Below are 18523 nucleotides of genomic sequence, written 5' to 3' on the forward strand. Positions count from 1 at the left end.
ATGACATACTGATATGATCGAAGACAGTTGTGAGAACAGCTAAAACCTGGGTATTCAGGACTTACGTGTCCAGAGTTACCGCTTTAAGTATATTTTCATTTCCTGACTACTCACTGCTGCCTTTGTCTGCAACATGGTGCCACTCAATCTGGTTCCACATGTTCAGTGCGACTGTTGGGACACTGACAGCATGGGACATGAAAAGGAAAGAAATGTATGGCAACGGCTTTTCTTGGTTACAACATAGCTCATTTGAATTTTGGGCTTGATGATTTCTAAAACAAAAGGCCAGTGCTGTGTTTGAAGAGTGACAGTTTATTACAGTGCCCAATCCAAAGGCCTTTTCCTTAGCAGAAAGTCAGCTGTGTTACCTGAAGTACCATAAACTCTATAAGATGGCAAAATTACACCAATAGAAAGGACAGCTAATTCCCACAAACATAAGAAGTGTTAACTATCTTGCAGAGGGCTTGCATTAGCATACATCCATTGTTTACATACAATTTTAAAACACGTTTTGAGCAAGTGGCATTGCTTCACCTTTGACAGCAGCAAATTTACAAGCAATATACGTGCAGAGCTGCTCCTGACAGCTCACGCACCTTTGAAGGGTTACAGGACTGTTTCTTCTCCCAGAAGTCAGACCTGACTCTGAGGGTTTCCTAATAGCTGCCCTCACTCTCAGAGTTTAATTTACCCTCTGAGGCTCATTTAAAGAGCCCAAGGACACAGATCTGATCAATCCCATACTCAAGAGACAAATATTTTGCTCAGGCCCTTCTCTAATTAAAATTCCTTGCTAGAAAGGCTTCTAGACGTGGCACAAACAATAGCTCTCTCCACCCCTCCAGCTGCTACCCTGCGAACAAGGGAGCGAGTCCCTCCTTTTCGCACAGAAATCAGCCTGCCAGACAATAAGAAGTAACTTTCGGTCAAAGCCATCTGGAGCGGCTCACGCTGTACGCAGAGGAAAAAGCTGCCTTTGTTTGCGCAGTAACAGGGCAGAAGAAAAGGTACTCCTACTCAAAACAGTTGCCAAGCAAAAGGCACGTTACCCAGGGACGTTTTCGGCCACATCAGCAAACTGAACATCACATGGTTTCAATTATTTTTATCCCAGAGAAAAAAAAAGAAAGAAAGAAAGAAAAAAAAAAAACAAGCCAAGTGACGTAAGGGGAAACAGCTGTAACCAAGCTCCTCAGGGCAGCTTCGCTGCTAACAGCAAGAGCTCCGCCGCGATCTTAACTGAAGCCGATCTCGAAATGCTCTCAATTTCCCCGCAAGCGGGACGTGGCGGCAGGTTGCGGGAGGCGGCGCGGGACGGGCGCCAGGAGCTGCAGGCTGGCACGGCGCTGGCTGCCGCCTGCCGCCCGCCGCCCCTGCGCGGGAGCGGAGCGTGCGCTAACCTGAAGTGACCCTCCTCGCCGCCTGCTCGCCGGGTTACTGCCGTTCACGGCTCGCGGCGCTCCGGCGCATACACGGAGGACGAGCGAGCGAGGGGAGGAGGAGGAGGAGGAGGAGGAGGAGGAGGAGGTATTGTTTAGTTTAGATGGTTGTGATTCCTGCTAGAGGGAGAGAATGTTTTTGCCTAGTAGCAGCACTTCAAAGTCAGAGCCAGCCAAGAAACGAGGAAGATAAGTTTCTGGCTCAAACAAAAAAAAGTAGATCTGGGCTTCTGACTCACGCTAGGCATGTGGGGCTTGTTTTTTTTATTCATCATTTCACCTGCAGAAACAGATATTCACAGGTTTTATAATGTCACGTTGCCTGCACAAATTGCTATTTATGTTCTGCCAAAGCCCTTCTCAGCCAGTGTTATGATGCCATTGCATTGGGTGCCACCCAAAGCCTGAAGAACGATCTCTGCCCCAAAAGGCTGGTTATCCGAAGACAAAGAGCAAGCAGTAGCCTGTAGCTACTGTTTTACAACATCTCTTCCACATGCAAGTCCTCACCATACTCACAGACCAATAGCTACAACCACATACCACCCTGGCCACGGTTGGGAACTAAGTGCAAAAATTACAAAGGAGGCAAACCTCCAGATGCAGTCTGCTGGATACTGCTGGTCAGCAGATACATTGCCAAGGCAACTGTTATGCCACCACTGAGAAAGGGAACCCCACAGAACAAAGCTTCTTAATTTTCACTCCACCCACAAGGACCCAATCTCTAGCCACCCATCTCAAAAACTCCTCTGGTGTTTGTAATCCAGCGCTCTAGGCACCAAGGGCCTGCAAAGTGGGTGCTGTCTCTACCAACACAGGGAGAACGGTTGCAGGAGAGGGGGGAGTTTCAAGACCAGCCCTGGACTTGACTTTGAGTTGTGCCAAGTAGACTTGTGCTCCTTGTACTCGACAACAGGCTCAGACAGCAACTGCACAGTGCGTTCCTCTGAGAGGAAGGAGCAGCTTACCTCTTTAACAAGCTTCCCAAAGCTCTGTGTCAGAGCCTCCATGGCTTCTGACAGATCCCACAAGGAGGAATTGAAAGAGATCCGTCTCTGCAAGAAAAGAGAAAAGGAAACTGAAAGTCACTGCAAGGCACAAACCAGGAAATGAAACTCTTGGAAACATTCTTGTAAAGTCCTCTTGTAGGAAGAACTGCCCACAAGACAGAGTCCTCGATGGGGAAGCCCGAGAACTGGATTTCAGTGCAGTCTTGAGCTTGAACAGCCTTGGGCTTAAGGGCCCCACAGTGCAATGGAGACACTTCTTTCCTTCCCCACAGGTTAGGTACACCGATGTTATAGTAACCAGAGCCATCCTAATAAAAGCAGATAAAGGCATGCGCTTACACTTCCAGTGCAAAGAATGGTTTTCATTCCAGGTCCCAAAACAAGGACAGCCTACAGGGCAACATGTTGGCAGACCTGAAATCCTGCAAGCCAACACTAGGCAGCGGAAGCCAAACTATTCAAGGGAGGAAAGGACCGCATGGTAGACACAAGCTTTCAGTAGGACTCCATAGATGTCAACCCAGAAACCCTGTATCTCCTGCTCCACTGTACATCTCATTTCCTTCCTCATCACCAGAGTCTTCCATCAGACCTTGATGTTTTCAAACTAAACCAAGCACATATTTTAAAATAGCCAGCTTCTGCAAAACAGTTGATGCACCCATCACACAAGAGGGAAACAGTGACAGCTTTCCGAAAGCACAGCTCTCAGGGAGCTATATTTGCTTTAGCAGTTCCTTGCCCAGACAATTGCATTGAAGACAATTCTTTGTTTCCAGTTAGTCTCCATGTAACTGGTGGGTCTGGTTTTTGTGGGATTTTGTTTGTTTGTTTTTCTTCTGTTCTTATTTCTGGGATGTAGCAAAGCATTATCTTGTACTGGAAACATTTCATGAAAAAGAAGCATCTAGACTCTTTAACCTAATAATTTGGACACAATCCCTCTTTCAGAGGAATCAGAATTAAAACCATTTCCTAAGACTTCAGATTAGTAGTTACATTTTACAGCATTTGAAAGCACATTAAAGTCACAGTATTGTAACACACAGAGGTATGGCCAAACCCCTTTTTTTAGCACACTTCTTTTGGATTGAAACTTCTCATTTTCATATCTTTTCTGGGGCAATTTTTGGAAGCTGCTTGAACGTCTGGAGGCTTTCACATGCTCTAGCTGATTTGCTGGAGGGAGGTTACAGCTGGTCAGAGTGTCAGCTGGTCTAAGTGGGCACTGCTCCACTGATCTGCTGGGCTGTTTGTACCCAGCTAATTTTTCTGAGTGCTCAGTTAGTGCCTGCACTAAAGCCAGCTGCGAAGTCATGGCGGGTCTCAGTCAAAACTCACTATTTGGGCTAAAAGAAAAGCAAATCAAATTCCCCATAGGCTAAGTCCTTCTCAAGACATTTTTGAAGAAACACAGTTAATAAATATCAAAGTTACACAGCTGCACTACCACTTTAGCAACAAGATGAGATAAAAAGCCCTAGGTTCATGCATGCAATGGACATGCTTTGCTCAACTCCATTTACCTCAAGATCCACAGGGATCTGTGCGGCTCAACATACTCAGAATGATTCAGGGACAAGGTGGGAGATAGGAGAACAAAGTTTTCTGATGATACTACTTGGTTGAGAATAGTGAAAGTCAAAAGCCAGTTGCAAAGGATTAGTGAAGGACCTCATGCTGACACACTGGGTGGTAAAGTGCCAGACAAAATTCAGTGCTGCAAAGTACATAGTACATAGGGAGAAGACAGTTCTTCTACCCTTACATACCCTCTGATGGCTCTGAACTAGCTACTGCCACTCAAGAGAGATCTTAACTTTATAATGGTAGGACAGATCAACGACAATATGAATCCACAGTGCATTCCCCTCTCTGAAGTACTATGTACAGTTTTGGATTCTCCATCTCAGAAAGAACACAAGTACAGAAAAAGGCTACAAGTATGATTTAAGATACAAATGACTTCCGAAGGGAGAACAATAGACCACTGTTATTCCAGTGGGACCCATAATGATGAACAGAGGATATGACAGAGGTTTGTAGAATTACAAAGGGGATGGAGAATGTGAACAGGGGATGATGGTTCACTGTGCCTCATAATACAAGAAGTAGAGAGCTTCCAGTGCAAAAATCAGTTTAAAATAAACCAAAGGAGTTACTTCAAACACAGCTCAATTGTCAAAGTGCAGAACTCATCTACAACATGTAGGTACCAAATGTTAAAGTAGGTTTGAAAAAAGGATTAGACAAATTCATGAAAGGGAAAAAAAATCTGTCAAGATCTATTAAACATCAAGATCCCAGTAGTATTTGGGGAAGTTTGTGAGTTGCAAGCTACTGAAGACCAGGAGAGTATTTTGAGGAAATATTGCTGTTGCCTCATTCCTACATTCTTTCATGTGTCCATTATAGGCCATTGTTAGAGTGGCACCCAAGGGGCACTGAGCTGAACAGGTTTTTGGTCTGACTCAGTATGGAAATCTTACAAAACTCAAGGAGACTGCAAACCTGCCCAGAAGTGGGAGCAAAACGCAGCATCCCTCCCCACTAGACCCTTCTTCCCTTACAAATTCACGGACCTCCCATGTCCATTTCTTAACAGAGTGTACAATGAAGCCACACTATGGAGAGAATTTTGCTTTAGTTAACATCCTCCTTTGTACCCTAAAAACTCACTCAGAGAGCTGATTACAAGTCACATCTCCTGAGACAAGGAGAAAGTGAGAATTACAAGAGGTCAGTCTTCCTCATACAGACAAGCACGTCACAGATTTCCCTGGAAAATAACTCTTTGCAATGGCACCAACATTCATTACATTAAAAAGAGCCCTCTAAATTCAGCGTAGCTCAAGTAAGACTGATCCCATTGTGAGAGCATATGTGGTAGGCGTCTGCACTGGAGTAAGGGGAGCAATGATTTTTTTCCCAGTGAAATGCTGGAAAACATTGCCTGTCCTTTCTAGGCGGATAGGGAAAGGCCTTAAAGTTCTAGCAGTATTTGAACAGAGCTGCCCTGTCCAATCATAGTCTTAGTGGCTGATTAAGTCACGCCCTCACCTACGCTCATCTTTCAGGGTAGCCAACTTTGTAATACTCCCTTGAGTGATGTGTTTTACCATGTGCAGTCTGTGTGCTTGTGCGTGCATGCTACAAGGCTCAAAATAGAGACAAATACTTGAGCTAACCAGTCAACTGCACAGTCAAGACAAACCCTGACTAAGTCCACCTGTCAGCTCCCACTAGAAAGGATGACCAACTTACAAATTTAACATGCAGTAGGATGCATCTGTGTTTGAGGTGTTGGGAGGTCATGACAAAATTCAGCCACTATCTGCAACATAACAGCTAATTGCTTCTGCTAAACGAGACCACTTAGTCAAGTTTTCTTTGAAATACTTACAACTTTAAACTGATCTTAGTAGAAACTTTACACGTAGCAAAACTATTATTTCACTTAGCAGAAAAATTATGTGCTTTAATTTTTTTCCTTTTCTTTCCTAAGAGCGGAAATCCCAAAGTACAGCTGTAAATACCATTGTGCTTGACCTGAAACACTCAAAAGAGCAAAGAAAGCCACAAGTTCAATTGCAGCTTGTATTTACATTAAAAGACCTTTTCTAAAGCCATTTGTCAACTGGAATGTATTTATTAGTCAATGCTTAGTTCATGATAACCATATGACAAAATACCACCCATACAATGAAGGGACAAAAACAATTACATTTTCATGTGCTCACCCACACTCCTTCAAGGACCACTGTAGCACACAAACCACAACATATTTATGGCTTATTACAGACCCACACCACTGGAAAGAACAATGGAAAGCCCTTCTTAGGCAGCACTGTAGAGATGCAATCCCACATGATCAATTTAAGTTATCTCTTGTCAGTTACCCCTGTCGACTTGATTTCAAAACTAGGGAGATCTGCAGAAAGAAAGGTCATCCCACAGCCAGGTAATTTTATGATGTATGACAGTCCCCACCCATGACAGCACCAGCCAGGTGGGACATCTCTGACTTACTGCCATTGCTCTCACTAACCAGGGGTGCCTGTAACCTTCCCCAAACTGCATGGTTCTTCCACGGGAGAACAGCTCTCCTGGCACTGGGAGAAAGCTGAAAAGGAAATTAGTGTATTTAGGGTTAGAAGGTTTTGTTCCTCTCTCTGCTCTTCTCAAATCAGCTCCTCCTGGCCCACCTTAATCTCACTGAATGCCCCTGGTGCAAAGTAAGCCTCATGAGGGACAGCTGTGCCCTCAGGTGACTTGCACAGGGTGTCCTGCACCGCACAGGGCAGTCCTTATTGTTGACCAAAAAGGCTCTATAAGATGGATGAAGATTAAGACGTGTGGGTCCTGGAAAGGAGAACTTGACTTTTAGGAATGTTAGCTGCTTCTAGTGATGCGAACGCTCAGTCAAAAAGGAAGGTTGATCCTCTGCCTCGGCTCCCTGTGATTACTCCCAGATACTCCGCTGGGTTTCCATATAAATGCCTCTCCCTGAATAGGCTCTTGCATGATAAAGAATAAGGAAAGGCACTCAAATCTCCTCACCATGCCTCTGTGAGCATGGCTCTATCTGTTCTCTCACTCTACAGAGCAGGAACTGAGACGTTAAATGAAAGAATCATACAATAGATTGGGGTACAGCAAGAAATCCTGTTGTAATATTTTAATTAGAAGACCTTCTGTCTTTACTGTACTATTTCTGTTTGGACAATCTTTGGGCTATTCTTCATAGAACAAAGGAATAGATGCGCAAAAATAAGCGTTTATTTGCTTTTTTTCACCTCCCTTAACAGTACTGTGATGTTCACAGCCGATACACTTCACTGTGCACCCTTGATAATTCTCTTTCTAAAACTGTGCTCTGTCCATAATTTGCTAATAATCACCATTTTGTTGTTAGCTGCCTAAAACGCTTCTTGTTCTCCTCAGGCTGCAAAGGCACAAACAATTTAAGCGCGCGTAAACAGGTGTTGACATGAAAGGCAGGGGTCTCAACCCACACGCACATACTCACACACCCTGACCACTTCTCAATCTTGCACCCTCCCCTGCTTTTTTCAGCACAAATGTTTGTGCAACCACACAATCAGGTCAGTCAGTTTTAATCCGGATCAGCTCCCTGATGCAATTCACACATGGTCTTGCAGAGGGAACAACAAACAGGAATGCACAGGGGCCGGAAAAAGAAGCTGGGTGCTGGGCTGAGTCTTCTGGATGTGTCTTGCAGTGCTCATCAAACTACAGCCACTCGACTACCCAGATAAGTGCCAGAAAAAACAGTTTAAGTGCTGAATTTATACAATTCTTGCATGCTGCTGCAAGCCCTTTTACCCTAATTGCATTCACTGAATCATATTAATATTTTTTTCTCTGCCTCTCCAAAAATTATTGCTGTCAGTGGAGCCAAAGTCTACTTACACGATATCAGAATCTGCTTCCAAATTTCTGTTGCACACCTCTATTTGAATTGGCCGCATTTTTTACTTACTGACATGCCATGCTGTGAAGTTCATCTAGGGGATTAAGTAAAAAATTAAAAATAAATCTCTGGGCCTATCAACTTGTTGGCATTGGTTTACAGGCTGTGTAGTAGATAAAGTGCATGCCAGCTTCACTGTGCATGTCCAAGGTTTGACCCGCAGTGCCTTTAACGATAAGCTGTTAGTCCAAAGCCTTCTTTGTTTAAGAACAGAACGTTCCCGCTTTGTCCAAAGATGTTACTGCAGGTCAAGGCACTTTTTAGCCTTTAAAGCCACTAAGTTTCAAACATGTTGATCATGATCCTAGGGTAATTTATTCATTTTGCATGGCCACATCAAAGCCAGTGTTTTTTAGTTCACTCACTGAGGCATTACAGAAGCCTCAACGAGAGGGAATCCTTTGACATTTTTCTGAAGAAAACTGTGGACTTTTGCAAGACGGTGTACAATACCCAGCAGGTTTAGTAGTGCTGACTTCAGGACTTAAGAGCTTTTTTTCTCTGAAGCCAAGATCATGAGCCAACTTCTCAGAAGTCCCCAAAATTGCACATAATGTCTTAATCTACTTTGCTGTTGCCAAGTGGCACAATCAGAGTGGCTTAGGACTTCTTTCTTTCACCAGTAAACAACACAGATGTAGATACACTCAGTATCTGCTTCTGTCAGCTAAATGGTAGAGCCTTTCTTAAATGAGAAAAACAGTACTGACTCCCTGCAGGGCTCAGCAGACCAGTGCTGAATTGCACTAGCCAGCCACTTTCACCACATTCAGTCCAAAATTCCAGCATCTCCCAATCATTTAAAGTAAATGCATGCATGTATGTTTAACCAAAACACAAGGAACAGCTTAGGGTCATTCGTTTTCAGAACGGCTCATTTTTTTATGGGGATTATTTTAGTGCTATCACCTCTTTACACTTATGACTAGCTTGCTCTCCCAGCAGGAAAGAAAACATCCACATGGAGGACGCACAGAAAACAGAAAATGAGCTACAGAGAGAAGTAACTGGCCACTATCTACTGAGCTGAAGAGTAACAAGATTCCAGCATTTGATAATCACCCTCTTTGACTGTGGACACGCCACGCAAGTGGTACATGACTTTCTGTCCTGAAAGGCACATCAAATATGGAAACTCACACAGCAGAAGTGTTTATTTCTTCCACAGCAGACAATAGAGTGTTTGTTTTACTGGAAAACAAAGTGGGTTCTGTGGTCCCATCTTCTCTCTACTGATACTTCCAGTACTAACTTCCTCAAAACTTTTGTATTTGATCCAGATATTGTGAAAGCATCACTGGGGTTTCCTAGATAAACAGCTAAGTCTGCTCCAGTCTCCAAGCACCCCCTAAATAGTGTATTTGCACGAAGTTCAGTTATTTAGCTCTTGCTCCAAAGTCTATTCAGTTGGACAATCTTTCAAACAGGGCCTTAAAATTAGACTCTTCTTTGCATGTATTAAACCTACTCAAAGGTTATGGCCAGCCACTGGCCATAAGCTTCTACACTCAATGGGCCCCACAGTAAAGGCAGATGGTGATGCTTCTAGCATGCATGTGTCTGCCTAACTTCTGGGTTTGTTCCTGCTGAGATACAACATCTGACCAAAATACAGGGACAATCAATAGTCTGCTTGTTACCACGCAGCATAAATATTTCCCTCTTGACAAATTAAATTGCAGACCACACACATTTACAGGCTACTCTGCATGTAACACACTGCAGCAGAAAGGATGACAGGAAGAAGCCTGGTTTTTCAGGTTTCAGTGATCGAGACCGTCTTTCTTCTTTCTTATTGCTAATGAACAATTCACTCTGAAAACAGAGGGATGAATCCCTAGACTGAAACCCTGAAGAAATGCCACAGTTCTCAGTGGTGGCATCCCACAGCTGTGACTTGCGCACTCACCTGAAGAGGTCTGAAAGGGTTCAGGTTAGCATGGAAGGTTTGTTCGGCTGCACGGAGTTTTTCCTTTGGTAAGCTGCAAACGAAGGTTTCAAAGTCCATAGCCACTGTCTGGTTTTGGATTGTAAGAAATTCAGACAATGTTGAGGCATTGCAGAGATCTTGCAGTCGCATTCGGTAGCCAGACACAATGACCTGGAAAAGCATATGAATCTCCCTTGGTAAAACATTCACAGCATAAAGTCAGTTATCACCTAGACAGAACCAGCCATTCATAACCTTTCAAGATACTGGGAAGAGGGCATTTTTCTCTACAAATTACATGGTCCTGACCCATGTGCAACTCCGAATTCCAAAAAAGCATGTTTCCCTGCCGAGTACCAGAGGGAAGAGTTCTGGGGGAGGCAGGTCTCTCTCCACTTCTACACACACATGTCCGAGCAGCAGTAACCCTGCCCTCCACAGCAGTCATTTGCTCAAACCAAGGCTACACGTGTTGCCCAATCTTCAGTCTTCTTGGAACTGAGCCATGGAGACAAAGTAAGGCTTGTGATCAGACTCAAGTCTGGCAAATATATGTGAAGGGCAAAAGACCTATGTCCCAAACTCCTGAGAGATATTATCTGCCAGGCACATACTCTATGCTGTTCTGAATCAGGATCTTCTCCCTTAGCTCTGACATATCCCTTCAGTAAGAGCTGAGAGAACCATTTTGCAGTGTTTTGGGGTAGATAATGTACCAGCAAAAGAAAGAATTAATTTACTGACTGCAACAAACAAGAAACCAGATCTTAGAGTCTTCTTCCACAAGCATATTTTGCTGGAGGTGATAGCTTGCATGTGGATAAGGTTTACTCATCCACAGTTAACCACGTTACTGGTGAAGGAAATGCATAAAATTGCTCTGAATGATCACAGGTCCCTTGCAAACCTGATGGCCAAATTTCTTCAATAGCGTCAGTAGTGGATTTGGATCTGCTAAACAAAGAATGGCAAACACTTCATACAGGTGATAAACACAGGAAAAATCTGGGATTTGGGGAGAAGGGGGTTTGTTGATGCTAGACAGAGGCAGAGTGAACAGTTTGAATACAAACTCATAGCAAACAGCTTTTATGCTTCCTGTCTGCTTTCTGTCCTCTTGTAATACCCAACGTATATTACTCAACCTCCAGCAACAAGTAAAGAAGATCAATTTACACCCCAAAAGAATTAACATTTCCTGAATCATAGTGATAAGCAAGACTGAGGAAATGTTCTTGTCTTTCAAAACCAAAAGGGTATCAACAATCCAGAGGGAGAAAAATATGCACTATGCTCAGAAAAGAAGCAGATGATATGAGGGGCAAGAGATTTATAATGCAACACTTCAGCAAACCTTTAACTTTAGTCTGCATCCATATGCCAAAAATAAGATGTTGCTGGGCTGCACACTCAGCTGAACAAATGGAATAGCTCTTGCATCAAAAAGGCTGGCCTGTTAGAAATGTTCTGCCAGCAGTGATATTACCACCACCATAGCAATGCTGAAGAAAGGATATTCCTGTGGCTGGCGGCACTAGAATAACATTGAAGAGACTTGGATTCAGTCTGCAACAGCTTCTTTTGCGGGGGCATATAGAAAAACAATGTCTCAAAGTGCCTCAGGTCCTCACACAAAAAAAATGCGAACGAGCAACGCTTCCACCATCCCTTGTGGCCATCCATCCTTTTCACTCAGGTTTTAAGCTCTTTCAGAAAGAAGCCACTTTTCCAAATGCAGGAGTTCTGCAGTACATGACCCTGAAACAAAGGCCCTGAGACCCTCACCAAAATTAAACCACCCAGTCACACCAAGTCAGGTCTCTGCAACAGTTCCAAGTCACCTGAAGCCATGGCGTTTTCAATAGGAGAATACATGATAAATGACAGATTAAATCCCCTAAGGACTGTCAAAATGTCAGGCTAATTTCTGAGACATTCATGGAAGTGTTTGAGAAAGCAGATGCAGGTGGCTTGACTTTGTGCTCTCTGACCACATTGTTGTCACCTGGGACTAGCCCTGCTGCACACAAGCAGGGAGACCTGTTCCTGGCAGCACGCACCCTGGCTGCAATCATGTACCCCTCAGTGTCCTCCAGAACGGGTTGCTGATTAGCACCGCAGCCCTCGCCCAGGTCTGCACCGCTTCCCCGCTGCTTTTCGCCGGGACAGGACCTGCCCCACGGTCCAAGCCACGTTATAGCTGTCTGGAGGCACCTGCACAAGGGCAGCAGCGAAGGCTTGACCAAACAGCCTTGACTTGGTCAGCCTGCAGGAGGAGCTTGCTCTGCCTTTCAGATATGAACTGTACTAGGAGAGTGCTTAAGGCAAGATCTGGTGGCCTGCTGCTCTCCTCTGCTGCTTGCTGCCACATTGCATAGGTTTACTCTTGCCACCCCATAGCACAAACTGCCACAAGACTACACGTCACTCCCAGCGTACGGCAGGATCTGCACAAGACTGTTCTACTAACAAGGACAAAGCTAAAATCCTTCATGCAAAATCTAGCTCACTGGTTACCCCTTTACTGAGATACGTCACAAAGATAAAAGTTAGACTTTTCTCACTTTCTGCTGGCTCTCCTATTGCTAGCATGGATGACTTAATATGGTAGTCACACGACAAAAGATCAGGGCTAGCTCCTTTGCCTATATAGAAATCTTTCTGCCTTTCCATCACTTAGGGAAAATGAGTATGCTGTGGCTGTAGCCTTCTGGTTATCCCTGTAGACCAATCTGTAACAGGGTCCTGCTTTATTCTAGCATGAATTTCAGGCAAATTTGTTTCAAGACAAATAAAACTTGTGTCTTAAAACAGATAAGATATTTTCCTTTTTTTTTTTTTTTTTAAAAGCACAACATATCTTTAACTTGTAGGAGTAATTACCAAAGGACATTGAAACATACGGCTTCATAAATTTCACTAAAGAATGAGACAATTTGTGTGAAGGGGGCCAGTAAATGTAACTGCATGGAGACAAAGTCTGAAAGGACCATTAATCACTACGCTTCAGAGCAAAAGATCTGATCTGGATTTGGGAAGCGGAAGGGATTTCCTTCTCCTTTTGCACAGTCACACTGCACTGAGAGGAACGTAGGTCCTCCTCTGAAGCCTGAAGCCACCAGTCCTGACTTCTGCAGTAGAAAGGGTGCTGGCAGAAGCGGACGAATTCACCTAGCCCGACAAGAACGATGTTCTGATCCTGACGATGACAGACAGCCATCGAAAGCCATCGGTCAGCCCACTGTCACGGCTGCCTATGTTTAGGAAGACAATTACGGCAGCACGCAGGGGTTTCCCTTGAGATCAGGACCCTTTTGTACTACATAATGTTCAAGCTCGCTGCCTCTGTTGAAGAGCCAGCCGTAAACCCAAAAGCATGCCTCCTTCCCCTGCCCGGGTGTCCACGGCACCCAGCGTCACGCAGCGTGCCCACACACCTGGGACAGACACCTTGTCCTTGAGCACACACTGAGCCACCTAACAACAAAAACACTCTTTCTTCTACTTGATGTAGAACAGTTCAAACAGCACTGGCAGACAAATTAATGTTTTACTTCGGGGGGGAAAAAAAACAAAAAACACAGGAAAGAAGAAATTCTCTTTAGCTTGCAGAGTTCTAGGCTATTTTTCACGCAAATCAAACATTTATATGTGGATCTCAGAGTGCTTCTATAGCTTACAGCTAAGGCAGGCAGTAAATGTGAGGGCAAGGGAGAGAAGTAGCAATTACATTTTATTCTGTGTTTGTACAACACCCAGCGCAGAAGGGTCCTATACTACGGATCTTGGCACTATGGTAAAACAAACAATAAACTAACTATTATTGTAACAGCCAAAAGTGCTCTTTACCTGCCGGAGGTTGACCTCAGCATTCAGCAGCTCATCTACCGTGAACGGTGGCATGGACACATTACGATGGAGGAAGTCTGAGAACGTCTCATTGTCCACCAGGAAATCCCGGAGTTTCAAGTCTGGAAGGTGACAAAACAAGCAACGTTTCGGTCAGGGCAAAGCCAAAGGAAACTAATTTGAGAGCTTTGAACAGGAAAGGCAAAAGCTGACAAATGGGGGAAAGGGAATTACATGAACTGTAGCACAAAAGAAAAAGAGGAGCTGTGGGCAAAATGCTCTGAAACATGGCAGCTTTCAGAGATGTGGCCAAACCGTGATGTCTTAACCTCAAAAACAGAATCTTTAAAACCAGTTTCCCTTGAACACCTTTACTTAAGCTCAGCTTGCACATACCATCTGCTGTCAGACACGGAAAAGACAGAGCAGGCCAAGCTGTTCCCCCTGTGGGTGAAACCTGCTCCAACGTTAGCCTTGCACAAAGAATAGGCTTCACTTAATCCCTGCGCTATTAGTGAAAGCAGGACTGAACTGGTGCATAGGCTGCTGAGAGATTTACTAGATTGTGTGTTTAATTATGCTAATAATTGCTGCTAGTAGTACTCTACCAAAAAATATTTCAAAGTCTGACATATGCAGGCATACAGTTATCAGATGATACAGAAATCACAGGCAGACCTAGAAAGCAGCCTTGCCTGCACTGGCAAAAAATATAATTTTGCAAATGCTTTGTTATTACATTTTCTTCTCTTAAAGCTTCACCTTCTGAAGCCATTAGTATTTCAGCTCTTGGCTTTAAAATAGAGTTGCTTCTCTCCCTCAGCAGAGGGGAATCATCTGGAAATTATAATCCACGTACAGAATTGAAGTGAGAAAACTGGAGGTTAAGCAGCTGGCTCTCACGGTGTTTCTTTGTTTTAAAGTTTTGTTTTTGTTTTTTTTTAAAGACCGATTCTCTCCTTATTATGCTTAAATAAGCGATGATCGGGACCGCGGCTATGGCAGGGGAGCTGTGGGAAGAGGGTTCACGGGACGGGGCGGGGGCGAAGGCTCGCCGGCGAAGCCAAGTCACCCGGCTAGGCATCGCGCTGGTTCTTCCGCTCGGGCCGGCCACGGCAGCCGCGAGCACGGGCGGCCGCGGGAAAGGAAGCGGCGCGCGCTGCTCGGGCGGCACGAAGCACGCCGGGGTTACCGACGGTCATTGCTCTCTAGTCCACATATCCAGTTACCAATTCCCCTTCGCTTTTTTGTTCTGCGTGCGCGAAAAGTAATCACCACCCCGGGCTGAGGCAACGCGGAGGAGGTTACTTCAGGATGAAAGTCTCTCCCTCGGCTCTGCCCAGCAAGAAAGCTTAGCCATATACTCATTCTGACCGCGCTGTGGAAACACTTAAACGCACCTTGCCAACAAAAATCAACCAGGGCTCCCTTCTCCTAGCCCAGATTAAAAAAAACAACAAGAAAAGAGCCGGCTCCTCCAACAATATAAATCGGCCTTTTCCCCCCAGCACACGCTAATGCACCCGCCTTGGTGGCAACCGGAGCAAAAATTCCCCCCCACCCTGATTCCTTTGCTATTTCCTAAACGCACTGAACTCCCTAAACACTTCTGCAGCTTGTTTATTTTTTAGTGAGAAAATCAACGGTTCGGAAACTCAGACGGACAAAGGGGTAGCTGGCTGAAGGGGGTAGCTGGCACACTGGCATGCAAAGATCAGATGTTTGCAAGCTTTTTCATTTAGCCTGTCTCTATTTAGAGTATTTTTTCAAATTCCTCTTAAAGGGCCACACACCTTATTAAAAAAAAAAAATCTAACTGCCCAATAAATCTCCTACTTTCCTCTGTTTCCTCATTGTTGTTTGGGTTTCTTGAGTGTTTTTTTTTCTACCACGTGAAAGCAGGATTTTCTTGGCCGGGAACATATTCTATAGGTAACTGCAGGAAAGCAACTTGAACTACATCTGGATTCCTGCTGACCTGCCTGTAATCACAACGGGGAGTAACAAAGAAGCTACCTCCTTCCAAAACTGTAATTAACCAGTCAGGTGTTAGCAGAATGTTTCTTCCCTCCCTTTTTATCATGCCCAGTATTTTCGTATTTTCTCAGGACCGGAATTTGCTGAAAATCAAAACTGCCTTCCAAGAAAACTTTTGCAAACATCTGAAGGGGTTTTCATTACGATTTGGAACAAAACATAAAGCTACCGAAACTCATCGTGGAACAACGCCTAGCTTCCAGTTGACTCGACGTGGACCTGTGCTTGCTGAGCCTGACCCTCGTCTGCCTGAGACCATAAGTGAAAGCTCTGCGAGACCAATGTCATGGTCCGGCTGCGCTACCCTAGACAAAAAGCTAGCCTTTTTCGCTGTGCATTTTCTCCCTCCATCTGGCCCTGTTTCTAGCATTTGTGGCACAGTGTCTCCAAGCTCAAAATTCCTCACATACCCCCCCAAATCACGGAGGCTTACATAACGACTTGCACGTGAAACCACGGAAAGGCGCCGCACAGTGCAATCAGTCTAAATTCCTGCCCTGAATACTTGAAAAAGATGAGAGTTAACAGAGGTTTCCTCTTGAAAACAGCCATTCTTCTCTCCAAGATTACTTGCCCACTAGGGCCTAAGGAAATACGAGAGCATTAGTTAAAAGAACTGCTCCAAAAATAGAAAACAAAAGAAACAGACAAGTCTTTTGAAAACTAATGCCAAACTTACCTAATAATGCAAACATTTGGAGTAGAAGAACACATTTCAGAACCCGAGGCTAACTACTGCAATATTTTCCTGCCATAAAAGTTCAGACACACTATCAAGTTACTTAAGAAACGTGAGGTAAAAACGTGTCAGCTCAAACTTGAGGATTTAACTTGCCCGTTTTCTCTCACGCTTGAGGTTGACCATCAGCGTTCCTACGGCCAGCCACCGCAGTTCGGCCGACACAGGGTAACTCCAGCTGCAGCATCCTGATTGCACATCTCACCCCAGGGACAAATTCCTCCGCGCACTCTTCTGCTCACGTGGAAGGGCAGCCCCTTCTGCCCTTCGTTTCCAAGAGAAAAGCAGGAGAACCACAGGCCTGCAGGCTCCCTCACCACCAGCGCTGCAGCCTGCGGCCTCCTGGTTGAGACCTCAGGTCCCAGAAGCTAAGATGAGCCCTAAAGCACAGACGCGGATATGAATTTGAGGCCAGGCCGAGCCATAACACACAGGTCAAATCGGACGTGAACCGCCACAGAGGTTCAGTGGCTAGATACGTGTCTGCAGTTTGCTCTCTCAGCAGCAGAAGAAATACTGAGGCAGATGGTCCTTATGGAAGATCATTTTTATAATTCCAACCCCAAGTCCCAAAAGGAACAACAGCAGAACAGCAGAGAACTTAAACACGTGCTTAGCTTACATGCCATGTAAATAGCCCCCACAATGCGTAGGTCCACGTTAGGCACTGCCTAGAGACACGCTGGGACCTGTGCAGCGACAAAGCAGGAGGCCATCCCTATCCATAAGAAGCAGGAGGGAAGAAGTCCATTTTGCACATGGGGAACTGGAGCAGAGGGAAGCCAGGGACCTCCCCGCCGTCGCCTAACGAAGTCTGTAGCACAACCAAGAGCTCCCGGAGCTGGCGGTCTTGTGCCTGAACCACAAAACCACCCTTCCTTTCTAAAATCACAAGTCAGGATTAGACAACCACATGTGGCAACGTTTCACAGATACTGACTTCATGAAGGAGATCGCTGCCTTCGCCTTCCGCTCAGTTCAAACCCATATTTGGGGCAGAGTTCTGTGCACGGAAAACAGAAATTCAGGATTTTCAGATTGCAGAGCAACTCCTTCAGCACTGACATATGTCATCTGCTTAAGATGCACAATTTCCTGGCAGCCCAACCTTTTCCAGCACCTTCATCCCTGAGCACAGAGCTAGGCTGATCATTTCTGGAATGAGCATCAGTTGTTGTGACAACAACAGAAAAATCTGCTCAAGGGGATGAAGAGATCTATATGAATCAGCAATGAAAAACAGAACCTTTACAACTGATACATTTGTTGGTTAAACTGCAGTGCAGAACAATAAATATTTACTATAAATAATAGCAAGACACTGCTATCCAGGGTTATGAGAAGCAGCGTGAAAAAATTAAGCTTCCTTTCTGTGCAGAACAGAAGTGAAGCACTGCTTGTAGGATGAAGAAAGTCTCTGTAGCCTATACAGACTCCACTGTCACTCAGAGGTTTATGCTCTCATTTTCTGGAAACACATTCCCAGCTCCTCTCACAAGCTCTAAAGGTAGCTAAATGCATGAAAGAGCAGAAGAACCTACACCCTGGAATCAGTTTTAATTTGCTGCTCTTACTAGTAGTATGACCACCACTGGTTCCACAGCAAGAAACGATTATTTCCAGCAATACTGAGAAGCTTCATAGACAGGTGGGATTAAAAAAATCCCTTGCAGACAGGTTACAGAATAGGACTGCTCTCCTCTGGACATACTTCTCTCCCTTTTACTTTGGTTCACTTGGAAGCACAAAGGGCTCATACCTTCCTTCAGAATTTAATGATGCACAGTCACTAAAAAATGAGCAATAGAGTAGAAATAACAAAGCCCCATGAAAAGTGTGGCTAGGGTTTCCACACACTGAAAACTGCTTCCTAAAAATAAAAAGCATGTAAATTGTATTCCAACATATCTTAATCCACTACAGATGATCAAGCTTACCAGGTGTGACGACTTTAGTTTGAGGTTTGTGCCCATAATCTAAATAAACCAGATTTTTCAGCTAGTGTGAAACTACCTT

At 44.7% G+C, this 18523-nt stretch overlaps 1 protein-coding gene across 1 annotated transcript in view; it reads right to left on the bottom strand.

The window, feature by feature from the left end:
• The window catches only part of ABCA1 (ATP binding cassette subfamily A member 1), a 98717-nt gene that overhangs the window by 38281 nt on the left and 41913 nt on the right, over positions 1-18523 (bottom strand). Inside the window, exons 6-8 of the mRNA XM_067316549.1 lie at positions 13732-13853; positions 9862-10053; positions 2417-2503 (exon numbers count right to left, since the gene is read on the bottom strand). Coding sequence (XP_067172650.1) covers positions 2417-2503; positions 9862-10053; positions 13732-13853 — 401 coding nt within the window. The remainder of the gene's footprint in view (positions 1-2416; positions 2504-9861; positions 10054-13731; positions 13854-18523) is intronic.

Source organism: Apteryx mantelli, chromosome Z (assembly GCF_036417845.1).
Source record: "Apteryx mantelli isolate bAptMan1 chromosome Z, bAptMan1.hap1, whole genome shotgun sequence".
Lineage (NCBI taxonomy): Eukaryota > Metazoa > Chordata > Aves > Apterygiformes > Apterygidae > Apteryx > Apteryx mantelli.